The 13,991-nt window shown below is 54.6% G+C and overlaps 1 protein-coding gene across 2 annotated transcripts in view; it reads right to left on the reverse strand.

Annotated features, from left to right (window-relative positions):
• The window catches only part of CCDC88C (coiled-coil domain containing 88C), a 126,977-nt gene that overhangs the window by 24,299 nt on the left and 88,687 nt on the right, over window positions 1-13,991 (reverse strand). For both annotated transcript variants that reach the window (XM_029238828.1, XM_029238829.1), the window contains exons 15-22: window positions 12,836-13,858; window positions 10,453-10,580; window positions 9,271-9,412; window positions 8,679-8,867; window positions 7,362-7,523; window positions 5,975-6,252; window positions 2,433-2,576; window positions 231-417 (exon numbers count right to left, since the gene is read on the reverse strand). In XM_029238828.1, coding sequence (XP_029094661.1) covers window positions 231-417; window positions 2,433-2,576; window positions 5,975-6,252; window positions 7,362-7,523; window positions 8,679-8,867; window positions 9,271-9,412; window positions 10,453-10,580; window positions 12,836-13,858 — 2,253 coding nt within the window. The remainder of the gene's footprint in view (window positions 1-230; window positions 418-2,432; window positions 2,577-5,974; window positions 6,253-7,361; window positions 7,524-8,678; window positions 8,868-9,270; window positions 9,413-10,452; window positions 10,581-12,835; window positions 13,859-13,991) is intronic.

The raw sequence follows: 13,991 nt of genomic DNA on the forward strand, positions 1-13,991 counted from the left end.
CAGAAAGCAAAGGTCAGATGTAAAGGTGTTTTCTAATGCATCCCTACCAGTCGTGGTGCCTGTCCCCCTTTCAAACGCCTCTGGTCTCCTCCCGGCCTCTGTACCACCTTCACACAGTCTTCGAGCACAGACGCCAAGAAGGACCCATCGCAACCCCTCTGAGCCCAAGGCTGTCACCCCTGGGGGACTCGTCCCGGTGTCCCGAGACCCCGCCCAGCCCCAGGCCCCACCTCGCAGTGGGTGTCCAGCTTGGTCAGAGAGATGTCCATGCTCTGGTGCTGTTCCTTCAGCTCGTCGAACCGGGCCTGCCAGCGGCTCAGCTCCAGCTGTGAGCTGTTCAGCGAGGTTTTCAGCTCCTTGGTGTGGCTGTGCAGCTCCTCGTGTTCCCCCTTCAGCTGGTGGTGCAGGAAGCTGACCCTGGCGGGGTGGAGAGCCACAGGGCTGAGGCCTGAAGGGTGCTCCCGGGCCCTGTCACAGCTGTGCAACCTTAGACCGAACCACAACCTCCCTGGGCCTCACAATGAGGGAGTTGAACAAAATCAGAGGCTTTCAAACTGGATTCTTTGGGGTTCTATGAAGGTACCCCTGGTGTCCCCACCTTGCACTGGGGGGTGGAACAAGCAGGCTCGGATACCCATGTCAACAGAGCATCACTGTTATGACCTCTTATGTATTTAGAGCTTTGGCATATCTGCCTACTTAGAAAAAAACATTCTGTTGTTAAAAGCTTTCTTTCTGAATACTGAACCAGACATTTTTGCTCTAAAACTCTTTGTCTATGCCCAGCTCTTCTTCTCAATTCCAAGCCCCTTTCTCATTTCAACTCCCGAGATAAAATATGAGATGCTGGGGTATGATGTAAATCCACTAAGATTATCACCATCATAATAACTATTATCCAACTGGGCTTTCTCGGGGGAAGATTTGTAACAGAAAGCTCAAAGTACCAGGGGCTCATGGCCTCAATTTAGACACAGATGTGTCTTGTTTGGCTACAGTGTTTTTTAAATGAATTAGTGGGTCAACATTTAAAATTATGAAAGTTTCACATCAACATTCCAATGTCCAGCTTCTCTTAAGAGAAAAAGCATAAACCAAGGGATAATCTGGTGGCCCCAGGCCTTCCTCCCAGCTGACAACTGTTAGTGTATATTCTCCGTGTCACTCATGTCCAGTCTACCACTGGCACTCTTCACCCACATGCCTGACCTGCCTGGCACCGGAGTCTGTAGCCCCTGGTACACATGAATGCAAGGAGGTGGGGAGGAAGCAGTACCCATGGCCATGCCAGAGACAAGACCTGCTTCAAATCCTGACTCTGCCATTGACTACAAGCATCCACTCTGAACGAGGCATTTAATCTCGGCCTGTTTCTTCGTCTGTTTAAAAGAAAAAGGACAGTAATTCTGTAGATTCTTGTTACTCTTGGTAGTAACATTCTATAAGGTCCCTGAGACACTAAATTAGCTCTTGGGGGAAACACACAGGTAGGTTCCTGTGAGTCTGGTCACACAATTTTGTCAGCTGATCAAGACATACCTCGTTTTACATGGTTTCTGTTTAAAGACACCTTATGTGATGTACTCACAGCCAACAGCACTGTAACTCATGCCTGAAGGAAGCTTATCTACCTCACTCACACATATTCTCCGTAATGTACATCACAGCCTTGCATTTAGGAACACGAGACAGCATTCTGCTCGTGGGCCATTTTAAACAGCGAAATCCTCACCCAAAAGCACAAAAACCACGGCACTAAACAGGCCACAAAAAGGACGCTCGTGGGCTTCCCTGGTGGCGCAGTGGTTGAGAGTCCGCCTGCCGATGCAGGGGATGCGGGTTCGTGCCCCGGTCCGGGAAGATCCCACATGCCGTGGAGCGGCTGGGCCCGTGAGCCATGGCTGCTGAGCCTGCATGTCCGGAGCCTGTGCTCCGCAACGGGAGGGGCCACAACAGTGAGAGGCCCGTGTACCGCAAAAAAAAAAAAAAGATGCTTATTTGCAGAATGAGCTGCAGGGGTCGAATGCCTTGCTCCTCCACTGCTGGAAATGTGTGCATCAGGCGACCCCAAATGTCTCGCCACCCAAATGTCCATGATAGCTCCACGAGCGCTGATTTGGGGCTTAGAGATCAATGTCAGCAAGGAGGTGAATTCACAAACAGGGAACCCATTAGATGACGAATGTACCCATGGCTGACGCAACCAATCGGCATCTCAGGGCAGGAGGTGAGGGCCACCAGCTTGGGCGACGCGCTGTCCCTGGGTACCACACTGGCCCTTCCATCCCAGCACCATCCCTTTGACCTCGCTACCATCCAGCTGTTAGCATGACAGGGGCTGTATTGGCAGGCTGACCTCCGCTCAGCGGGGGCAGAGTGAGTGAGCTGCTGCTGCCCGCAGGAAGGTGGGCCCCCTGGGCCCCGGCGTTTACCTGTCCAGCTCCTCCTGCAGCCTCTGGTTCTCGCTCGCGACCGCGGCGCTCGTCCTCTGCTCCTGCTGCAGAGCCTCCCTCTCAGCATTCAAAACCTTCTCCAGCTCATCCAGCTCCGCCCTGCGCTTCAGCATGTCGCTGTGCCTGTGGGAGGGGACACACCGCTGGTAGCCCGTCCTGGGCCTTCTTTGCCCACAGGCGACGCACACCCTGGGAGACCGCAAAGCCTCCACAGAGAAAGCGGGGCTCGTCTGGTGGCTTCTCTCTGCAGAGCTGAGGGGAGCAGGCAGGGGGCAAGGCTGCATGGTAGGGAATCGGAGGGAGGTGGCTGGGAGAGGCACCGGGGGTGCGAGCAGCACTTGGGCGGGAAGGCTTGGGGTCCCCTCCAGCCCCAGGGCCAGAGGCCTCGTCCTCCCACCCGACATGCCCCCGCGGCCCCCTCGATTCCCTGTCGCAGTAGCCTTCCTCCCTTGGCCCCCGGGGAACGCCAAGACAACGTCCTCTGAACCCGACACGCTCCTCTCAGGGAGTGCAAATGACTTAACAGGGCGTTCACTCAACACAAACTGATCTAGAAGAAACCACGGAATAAACAGCTGAATTCCACTGCACATGACAGCTAATTTCACAGCAAATCCCTGCTCACTGGGGACAGGGTGAGCCCTCCTCTCCCTCGGGAGCCCCTCCTGCTCTTGCCAGACCTCGAGTGGGGGGCAGAGGCTTGCCTGGGGGGCCCAGGCAGCTGCCAGGGGACACGTGCGTGCGCGCGTGCGCGCGCACACACACACACACACACACACCCCTCCTTCCCGCCCTTTCATTTTCCTCTTTGTATTTTCTCCTCTCTCTGTGTGGGGTACTGCACAGCTATCTCTGGAGGGCAGCAGAGCACAAGGACAGAGTCCCCGATAAGCCCAGACTGTTCCTCCCACCTGCTGGAACCTTCCAAGCTCACGATGACTCAAGAGCCCCCAAGTCCAGGGGGCTTCCAGCCTTCGTCTCCAGACCTCTTCCCTGACCCCGCCTGTCCCCGCGCAGCTGTACTCGCACCGTCTGACGGGAACCCAGACTTGTGCTCGTGTGGGAATCAAGCTCAGGAGCCTGCCCAAGCAGCTGTTTACAGACATCTGTGTGGCCTTTAGCTTCAGAGCAGAGGATCCCCGACGTGGTTCTGGGCGTGGGGCTCTGCCTGGCTCTCAGGGGTGACCTTTCGCATCCAGATTAACGATTCTGGGAAAAGTCCTCCAAGGTCTGACAAATTAGGGCCTCCGGCTGACCATCAAGGTCCCCGCTTCCCGCTTCCCTGCTGTAACGTCTTGGAAAAGCTCACTGATCAAGCATCTCTCTGACCGTTAGTAAACTACGCCACTGCAGAACAGAACCCGGGCGAGTCTGGCTCACCACCGAGTCCCAGTACGAGGCACAGTGCTCAGTAAGTATCTGTTGAGAAAACGAATGAGTGTCTGATTTAAGTGTCAAACGAAATGAATGTAGAGCCATCATCCCTGTATTCCAGGTACCCAGACTCCTGAACGTGTAGCCCTGCCACAGACAGACGCAAGGGGCCTCCAGCCTCTGTCCAACAAAGTACTGGGTAACACAGTGGTTCTGTGCCGTACTGAGCAAAGAATTACAGGGAAAGCAACAATGAACTCTTCCTTCAGAGCCAGTCCAAATTCCACCTGCAAAAACCTTCTCCTGCTGAGTAGACATGAAGAATATCGTAAGATGTTATTATAACACATAATAGGACACCTGAGTGCCTGGTGAGTGCTGGGCGCCGTGCTAGCTTTAGAGTTGAGCGAACACTCCTCACTCCACATCATTAGTCAACTGGATGCCTCTCCTACCACAGCTGGACACAGCACCCCGTACACAGCAGGTGCTTACTAAGTGTCACATGGATCCAGGATGGGTGCAGGAGGAAGCAGAAGATGCTCATTTGGGCTAGCAGCCCCTGAAGGACGGCGATCCGCGTGGATCAAAGGGGTGGAGGACTCCAGACAGAGGCAGAAAGGAAGCACCGCGTGAGAGGATAAATGAACGCCATCACCCCGTGCCCACAGCATCCTCAGATGCCCTCATGAGGCTCTGCTGGCCCAACAAGCCCCCTGGGTCTGTGATGAAACGCCCTGCACTTCAGCTTTACTTAGCATCTTGAGGCCGAGTCAAGGAGAACGCTGGCAGCAGGGCCGCCTCACAAGCACAGGACAAGGACAATTTCTCTTCCTCACCCACCCAGCCACCCGTGCCAAGTGTTTGAGAGCCTCTCTCTCCTGTATTAGAGCCATGTGCACACCACACCTGCTCCCAGATTCTGGGTCCTGCAGCCCCTGCCCAGCGGCCTGGAACAATCAAGGATCTGCCAGGGCAAGAGCTCAGGTGATGCTGGTTGACTGAATGCACACAAGACCCAGGACCCCGATTTGTCAAGAGCGCAAAGCTAAGACTCGTGTATTTCAAGGTATGTAAATTTTACCTACAAAAAAAGAAGAGTGTGGGGCTGGAGAACAGGAAGTAAAGATGAAACGAGGGTGGCAAAATAGTGATAAATGCAGAAGCCAGTCGTGGGTATACAGGGGTTTCACTCTACCATTCTGTTTACTTTCTATATACTTAAAATTAGGGCTTCCCTGGTGGTGCAGTGGTTAAGAATCCGCCTGCCGATGGAGGGGACACGGGTTCGAGCTCTGGTCTGGGAAGATCCCACATGCCGTGGAGCAGCTAAGCCCGTGAGCCACAACTACTGAGCCTGCGCACCTAGAGCCCGTGCTCCGCAACAAGAGAAGCCACCGCAATGAGAAGCCCGCACGCCGCAATGAAGAGTAGTCCCCGCTTGCCGCAACTAGAGAAAGCCCGCGCATAGCAACAAAGACCCAAGGCAGCCAAAAATAAATAAATTAATTAAAAAAAAAAATTAAAGGTTAAAAAAAAACGCAGCCCAGGGCTTCCCCGGTGGCACAGTGGTTGAGAGTCCGCCTGCCGATGCAGGGGACACGGGTTCGTGCCCCGGTCCGGGAAGATCCCACATGCCGTGGAGCGGCTGGGCCCGTGAGCCATGGCCGCTGAGCCCGTGCGTCCGGAGCCTGTGCTCCGCAACGGGAGAGGCCACAACAGTGAGAAGCCCGCGTACCGCAAAAAAAAACGCAGCCCAGACCTTGACGGGCACGAAAAGAACTGAGAAGCCAGGGCAAGATGTGTCACTGTAAATTGGCAGCTGTGGTGAACTTCCTCCTTATTCTTAGTTTGGAGAGAAAAGGGAGGAGAGAAGAAAATCCTTAGGGTAGCAGGGACCCCACACCAACAACAGGTTTCCCTGAGCCAAGACTGGCCACGACGCCCCTTCTCCACCTGGAGATCCACCGACACTCGGTCTCCAGCCGCACTAACTCCAAATTGCTAAGGGTGACTTTGATTTACCTCCCTTTTGGAAAGTTCCGGTGCCCCAGACAGTGTGAAGCTGCAGGCCAAGAGGAGACCCGAGGGGCACAGAGCAGAGGCGGGGACAGGAACCCAGGGGAGCCCGCCCCGCCGGCACATACCTCTCCCCCAGCTCCCTGTGCTCCAGCTCCAGGTTGCGATGCAGTGTTTTCAGGCAGCTGTGCTGGCGGATGAGGGCCTCGTACTCCGCGGACTGCCGCTCGTGGAGTGCGCCCAGGTGCTCGTGGTCCTGCAGCAGGGCCTGGTAGGTGGCCGTCAGCTCTTCCTGCTGCTTCTGCAGGTTCTCGAGCTCGCTCTCCTTGGCTGTCTGCTGGTTCTGGAGCAGCGCGTACTGCGTGGTGAGTGAGGCGCTCTGGGAGCCCAGAGTGGAATTCTCCACCTGCCGAGGGAGAGGGGGCTGGAGGCTGACACCGAGATAACAGGGACCATCGGCGCAGGCAAGACGCAGCTGGGACCAAGGACAGTTCTACCAGGACTTAAGGAACTGCTGGAGGGGGCCAGACGGCATCAACAGACTGTCGCGTGGCGCTTCACTCCTGAGCCCCTCTCCACAGACGTGACCTTTTGGGGCAAATGAGGTCCTCTCTCTGAATAATACCCTCTTTGAATACTTTTAAAAGCCTATTTTTAAAAGAGAGAGCATCACTGAGGACACAAAATACCTGAACAACCTACTTTAACCTAACTGACACTTACAGAACATCCATCCAACGTCCAAAATTATTAGAAATTTAGGAGAAGGGAGCACTTCCTATCTAATTCCGAGGTCAGGATTACCTTCATATCAAGACCAGACAAAGATATGACAACCGTAACCAAAAACCCCAACAAAAACAAAACTACAAACCAACATCCTATTTGCTCGTTTTAATAGAACGAATCCCAACCTCTTTGACAGTCTCCTATTTATTGTCTCTGACCCACACGTTACATATTTTCAAACACCTTTCTCAGAAACTGCAATAAACGATCATTTACTTTCCCACAATCTATTAATGGTAAATAAAAGCCAACATCCTAAAACGTGTGGTCCAGAACACTCTTTTGGCTAGATGCTCTCACCAGCCCGGGAGCTACTTCATACCTTACTTCACTCGTAGAGATCAAAAATTCACATTTGCTTCAAAAAGGCTCTGCCAGGTCCTACAGTGAAGAAATGTGCTTAACTCTGTCGAACCAAACTTATTTGATCCCAGAACCTCTTTTCCAAATCATTCCTAACAGCATCTCAAGAAACAGATTTTGGGAAACAGACAAGACTGCAAGGGAAAAGCAGGGAAATAAACTTGTTTTTGCCTGGGCAGCCGTGTTCAGTCACTGAAAACCAACTTCAAAGATCCTGAGGCCAGGAACCTCGGTTTACAATGAGTCTATCAAAAATAAAACAAAACACCGAACTCTCCCATGTTTTGTCTTACTGATTAGGAGTCGTCAGAGTGCTGGGGCCAGTCTCTAGGAGACACAAGAGCTGCCCAGCCATGCCCTCACCTGCAGCTTCGCCGTCTGCGTCTGGAGCGTGGTGTTGTGTTCCTGCAGGAAGGCGCTCTGCTTCTGCAGCGTCAGGATCTGACTGCTGAAGGCCGTGTTCTGGGTCTCCAGGTGCTGCAGCTGTTCCTTGAGCAGCTGCTTCTCAGCCTGCAGAGCCGCGTTCTGGGGAAGGGGGAAGCATGAGGCCAATCAGACACCGGCTCCATACCTGCTGAGCAGCCGCAGGGATGGCTGGTTAGCAGGTACAGAGTCGTTAGGAACCCTTTGGGGGCCAAAGCCAAAATCCACCGGATGAGAGAAGTAGCATTTTCCCTCTTGGAAAGACAACAGCATTAGAAAAAAATTTTTTTGTACGTGCTTTCACAAGAGAAGTGAATACACGTGATGGAGACGCTGCAAAGAACCTGAGCATGTGAGTGTGAGGCAAAGGCGAGCTGGGGCTAAAGCTGCTTCATCCTTTCTGTCTTTTGTGCTCTTCTCTGTTTTCTGTTGACCACCCCGAGAATGCATGTCTGTGAGCTTCTCGCACAGAACAGGGAGCCAGAGCCTGCCCTAAAGCCTCACCCCACTCGGGTGACAGCGGGTAGAAGAAGGCGGTTCATGCTCCATGAGACCGATAAAGGCCAAGCAAGATACGCCACCGACTGGGCCCGGACGCGTGGGGTGTGGTCTTGCGCTCTCCCTGACCAGCATGGGGCTTAGGGTCAAGTCTCTTAAACTCCGTCTCACCTTTCTCATCTGTCAAAGGAAAATAGTCACTATTTACTTCATAAGGCTGTTGGGAGACGTCAAACAAGATCAGGGGTTTAGACGTGCGTGGACAGACTCGCTCTGCAAAGGGCCAGACAGCAAATATTATTTTGGGGTTTGCCGGCCATAGGGTCTCTACCTCAACCAGTGACCCCTGCCGTCGCCGTGGAAAGGCAGCCCCACATGATATGTAAGCAAAGGGTGTGTCTGTGGGCCAATAAAACCTTATTTATGAAAACAGGGGGCGGACCGTGGTCTGTCGACCCCCAGAAGAGCACCGAAACACAGATCACTGCGGAAACAGTGCTGGTGGAGATAGATGCCCCAGACCCAGGGCAGGAAGCATAGAGCAAGTCCCCAGGGGAAAGGGGGACCTGCCCCTTCAGTCAGAAAGGTTGAAGGGACCTCAAGTGGCAAGGAGCAAACGGGACTTGCCAGGGAACTCAAGAAGAGGCCAACAAGACCTGGATAAATCTCAACAGCTTCTGACACCCCGGGTTCTTCCCGGTAATGGGAGTTCCTGCTCCGTCTGCGGGACTGTCGGCAGGACGGACTCTCCCCACTCACATTGCGCTCCAGCTCGATGGCCCGGTCCTTCACGCGGAGCAGCTCCATCGTGGCCTCCTTGGGGCTGGGCCCCCAGCGCTCCTTCCCCGGGTGACCCTCGACCAACGGCCCCACAGGGTGTTTGAAAGAGTTCTGCACCTGCTTCCCCTCTTCCTGGCTCTTCCTGAGGATCTCACACTCCTTCTTCAACTGCGGGTGCGAGAACGGGAAAGCAGACTTGGGGCAGGAAGAGGCCGGGCTCGGGGCCCCGCACCAAACCCATCCCCCTCAGCGTGCCCGACCCCCTCGCCCGGCACTGGACCCGCCAGAGTCCTGCCTTTGCTCTTGCGGGGAGGACCTCCGTCCTGCATGTTGCCCCCTCCCTGCAGAGGTGACTGCCGGGCAGCAGCCAGGACCCAGTCCCAACTTTATAGCCACGTGAGCGCAGCCAGACTTCTCCCTCCCGAGCCTCAGGGGTCCACTCCGTCGACACTTGCTCCGGAACACGGGCATCCAGGCCGCCCCTCTGCTACCCAGGTGAGGGGCTGGGAAAGGTGAGGCAGGGACCTCACAGCCAGGACCCACGGCCTGACCCTATGGGGGCTGCTCTTACCACCTGGAGCTCGTTCTGTAGGTGGTGAGTCAGGCTGGCCTTCTCTTCCATCTGTGCTTCTAAGAACACAATCTTTTCTTCTTTCCTGGCTAGTGCTGTTTTGAATGCTGATTCAGTTATGCTCTCCAAAATCTTGTATTTCCTGAAAAATACAAATAAACAGTAGTATTCATCTGACTCTTCTACCCACAAGCTCCCAGCCGCCAACACACCCCTCCCCCACTAAGCTGGTTTCCACATCACGCTGCAAGATGTGTCCCAGAAGAACTGCAGGAGTCAAAAACCATCACCTAGAGCTGTTCCCCAGGCTGTTGGCATAGATATGTCTGGGACACCGTCAATGAAACATCACTGCTATAGTTTTCCAGGCGTCGTTTCATGTATTGTTATGGCCATTTTACAGATGGGGAAACAGAGTCTCAGAAAGGTTAAGGAATCCATCCAAGACCACAGTGCTAGGTAAGCGGTAAATCTGTGTGGCCTTTTCACCACACCTAAAGGACATCACGTTGGTTACAAGTCCAACAGAAGTCCAAGGTGTTGGATTTCCTTGAAAAGCGAGATGATTTAGGAAAGCACTGCTGGCAAAGGCAGCAAGAGTTAAAATTTTAAAAAATTAAAGGGCTGGTGGAGGGAGAGGGGAATGAACAGGTGGAACACAGATGATTTTTAGGGCAGTGAAAATACTCTGTATGACGCTATAGGGGTGGATACAGGTTATCATACGTTTGTCAAAATCCACAGAACATGCAACACTGAGAATGACTCCGATGTCAACCGTGGACTCTGGGTGATGATGAGGTGTTGGTGTAGGTTCACCGAGCGTAATGCATGCACCATTCTGGTGGGGGAGGGTACGCATCAGGGGCAGGGGGTATACGGGAAATCTCTGCACCTTCTCCTCACTCTTGTTGTGAAGTTAAAACTGCTCGAAAAAAGCCCAACTAGAAAAAAGTTCAGAAGCCTTTTCATTGGACAAAAGAATCTCCTTCCACTCCTGCCTCGGAATGTCCAGGAAGGAGGCCCTGGATAGAAAGTGCCACGTGTCAACAGGCCCTCGAGTGTGAAAAGTAAACTGAGCTCTGCGGGTGGGGCTGGGGCGCGGAGGCTGCAGGGTGCGGGGGCGCTGGGACGCAGGCGTGAGCGGAGAAAGCCTGCAGCCACCCAGGGAGGGGCCCTCACGTGTCACCGTTGCTGCTGTCATCCCGCAGCAGCAGCTCCTTGTGGAGGCCAAGCTTCTCCAGTTCCTGGCTCAGTTCGTCCAGCTCACTGCTCAGCTGCTGGCTCTTCAGCTTCTCCTGCACCAGGTCCTGTGGGGACAGTGAGGACGAGCGTGGGAAAAGAGCCCAGCGGAAACGGCAGGAGGGCCTGGCGCGGGCCAGTCTCAGGGCTGAGCGACCACCTTCTCGAGCCGTGGCCAGTTTGGGTGTCTCGAGGGCCAAGCAGGCGGTTCTGTGGCGACGGTGAACCTCAGGGATGCCTCCAAAGGGAATGGATGAGCACACCTTCCCAGCCCCCGGAGTTCAAGATACCAGACCACGTGGCAGCGTGTCCAGGAAGGATCGAACGTGCTCCAAACACATCCAGACAAGCGTCTGAAATACCACTTATGGTGGCCTCTGAGGAGCGGGTTTGCATTCTGTGAACGTGATTGCCTTTTCCACGGAGTAATAGATCAATAACTAGTTAGCTCATTGCAGAGAACTCAGAACAAAGTATAAAGAGGAGAAAGATTTTAAACACTGGTTTTGATTTACTCTTCAAAAGTGGATGTTGACCTCATTTAGGGGTTCACTTACTCTAGTCCACACCTCTGTAACTCTTCAGGTAGTTATACCGTTTTTTGCCCAGTGTCACAGCTATGTGCACACATGAGGACCCCCTACCACACACACCCCAAGGCCTGGAATGGCAGTGTGACGGAGGGTGGTGCTCGCCAAACATTCCGGGGTCGCTCCCTGGCTGCAGCGTGGAAGGGCCAGTGTGTGATCTTCCAGCTGCCTCTCCCCTGCCTCGGGAACTGCCCGAACCCCACGTTGAGATGGTGGAGCCGTGAGATCAAAGCCGCCTGGGATGCTGAGCCCCAGCAAAGAGGACAGGCTCTCCAGAGAGTCACCTGGACTTTCGTGAAAGAGAAACCAGCCTTGGATGTGACAAGCCCTGCGATTCTGGGGTCATTCTTTACTGCAGCATAACCTAACTTATGCTTACAGAGGCAGGGGCTATGAGTCAGGTTGGTGTCTTGCATCTCTCCCCAACAGTGTACTGATCTGCCTGCACTGACAGTCAGTGATCTTTTTTTAATGTGGAGACTTCTCCGTGGTCACCAAGTCTATTTCTTTTTCTTCCTCGGCACACAGCTGGAACACATTTCCCAACCTCCCTGGCTGTCAGGTGCGGCTATGAGACCAGATTCTGCCCCATGAAGTGTGGTCCTTCTCTTCTTCATCTTCCTGCTGCAGGTAGAGGAGCCAGAAGAGGGCTCCACTGTGGGACAGCCAGGCCACATTATGGAGGGCACCAGGTGTCTGTGAACAGTCACATGGAACTTCCACATGTGTGGACACTCGGCTTCTGTGATGGGCCACTCAGACGCTGGAGTCGTTTACTAGAGCAGTGACTCACCCTATGGCGCTGCAGGAAAGCCCAGGTGAGCCACGCAAAAACTACCAGGGAAAAGTAAGACACATATTTACCAAGAAACTGTAAAACAGTCGTACCCTTTCATCCTGTAATTGCACTTCTAGTCATATATCCTAAGAAAATAAATACATTTGTGAAGGTGCGTGTGTGCAAGGATGTCCAGTGTTTTTCTAAAATTAATTAATTAATTTTTGACTGTGTTGGGTCTTCATTGCTGCACGCGGGCTTTCTCTAGTCGCAGTGAGCAGGGGCTGCTCTTCTTTGCGGTGTGCGTGCTTCTCATTGCGATGGCTTCTCTTGCTGTGGAGCAGGGGCTCTAGGCACGTGGGCTCAGTAGTTGTGGCATGCGGGCTCAGTAGTTGTGGCACACGGGCTTAGCTGCTCCGCGGCATGTGGGATCTTCCCGGACCAAGGCTCGAACCTGTGTCCCCGGCATCGGCAGGCGGATTCTTAACCACTGCGCCACCAGGGAAGTCCCAGTGTTATTTAAAATCGTGGGAAAAATCAGAAACAATCTAAATGTCCAGAAAGAAATCACAGTAAGTCCATAAAATCAGTACCTCACTGCCATTAGAAATCATGGCTTGAAACCTATTTAATGTAATGAGAAAAAGTATAGTAATAGAAACAGAACAGGACTAGGATAGAGAAGGTAGGGTATCAAGTGTGTGTATACACAAACGGACAAGGAATAAAGAAGAAATAAAATATGCTGGACTGTTAGCCCTGGTAGTCTCTGGGCCGTAAGATCGTAACAGGTGATTTCTACTTCTTCTTTATGCTTTTGGGCATCATTCTGTTTAGAAGCAGGGGACAAATGCCGGGGCCTCTCCCTGTCTCACCTCTATTGCAGAAGCACCTGCCGGGCAGCACGGTGACCCTGCCCAACCCCCACCGAAGGGGCCGCCCGCCCCTGTCTCACCTCCCTCAGGGTGGTCAGCGTCCTCGTGTGCATGGTGACCTGCTTGGTGAGGTCCCTGTTGTCCTTCTCCAGCTCCTTCAGCTTGCCGGCCGCTTCCCGGCAGCGGGCCAGCTCCTTGTCTAGCGCGCGGCTCTCCCTCTCGGCAGCGGACAGCTTGGCGGAGCTGTCGTCCAGGACGGCGTCCTTGAGCTCCACCTGCTGCCACAGACGCCGGGCCTCCTTCTCCAGCAGCTTCTTGTCTTTCTCCAGCTGGGCCACCTCCTGCTCCAGCGCCTTCCGGTCCTGGCCGGCCCGCTCCAGCTGCCTGTTGGCGAGCCGGAGGGCCTCCAGGTCGCGCTGCAGGGCCTGGTTCTCGGCCTCCAGCTGCCCCAGCTCCCGCTCCAGGGCCTGCGCCTTCTGGCCGCCGCTGTCCAGGCTCTGCTGCAGCCGCAGGTTCTCGGCGCTCAGGCTCTGGTAGCTGAGCTCCAGGCGCTCCGACTTCTTGCCCAGCGCCTTGAGCAGCTCCACGCTCGTCCTCAGCTCCTGCTTCTCCCGCTCCAGCTCCGCCACCTTGGCGCCCGTGAAGCGCATGGCCTCCACCGTCCTGCGCAGCTCCAGGTTCTCCTTGTCCAGCTGCCTGTTGTCCAGCTCCAGGCTGGCCAGCTGCACCTGCGTGTTCTGCAGGGCGTCCAGGGACTTGCGCAGCTGCCGGTTCTCCAGCGCCAGCCCGCGGCTCTCGCGCTCCATGGCGTCCGCCCGCTCGCCCGCCGCCTGCAGGGAGCTCACCCTCTGCGCCAGCCTCCCCTTCTCCTCCTCCAGCCGCTGCAGCTCCCGCTGCAGCTCCTCCGCCTGCCCCGCCTTCTCCTGCGCCTGCTCCAGCTCCAGCCTGCTCAGCCGGCCGCTGGCCTCTGTCACCGTCCCCTGCAGGGCTTTGCTCTCCTGCTCGATGTCCTTCGCGCGGGCCTCGCTGCTGACCTGCGACCTCTCCCGCAGCGTCCACACTGTCTGGTTGAGATGGTCCTTTTCTTGTTCAAGGTCCCTGATCTGCGGGAAGATACGACGGGAGCGACAGTGGCTGCTGCACAAACGTATTTCAGTGAGTTGGGGCTAAAGTCTGATCTAATCTGGGGACTAAAGCATAGGCCCTAGAAGACCATCCCACCGTGTACCCAAAAAA

Source organism: Monodon monoceros, unplaced genomic scaffold (genome assembly GCF_005190385.1).
Source record: "Monodon monoceros isolate NGI ecotype Baffin Bay Population unplaced genomic scaffold, NGI_Narwhal_1 Super_Scaffold_21, whole genome shotgun sequence".
In the NCBI taxonomy this organism is placed as follows: domain Eukaryota; kingdom Metazoa; phylum Chordata; class Mammalia; order Artiodactyla; family Monodontidae; genus Monodon; species Monodon monoceros.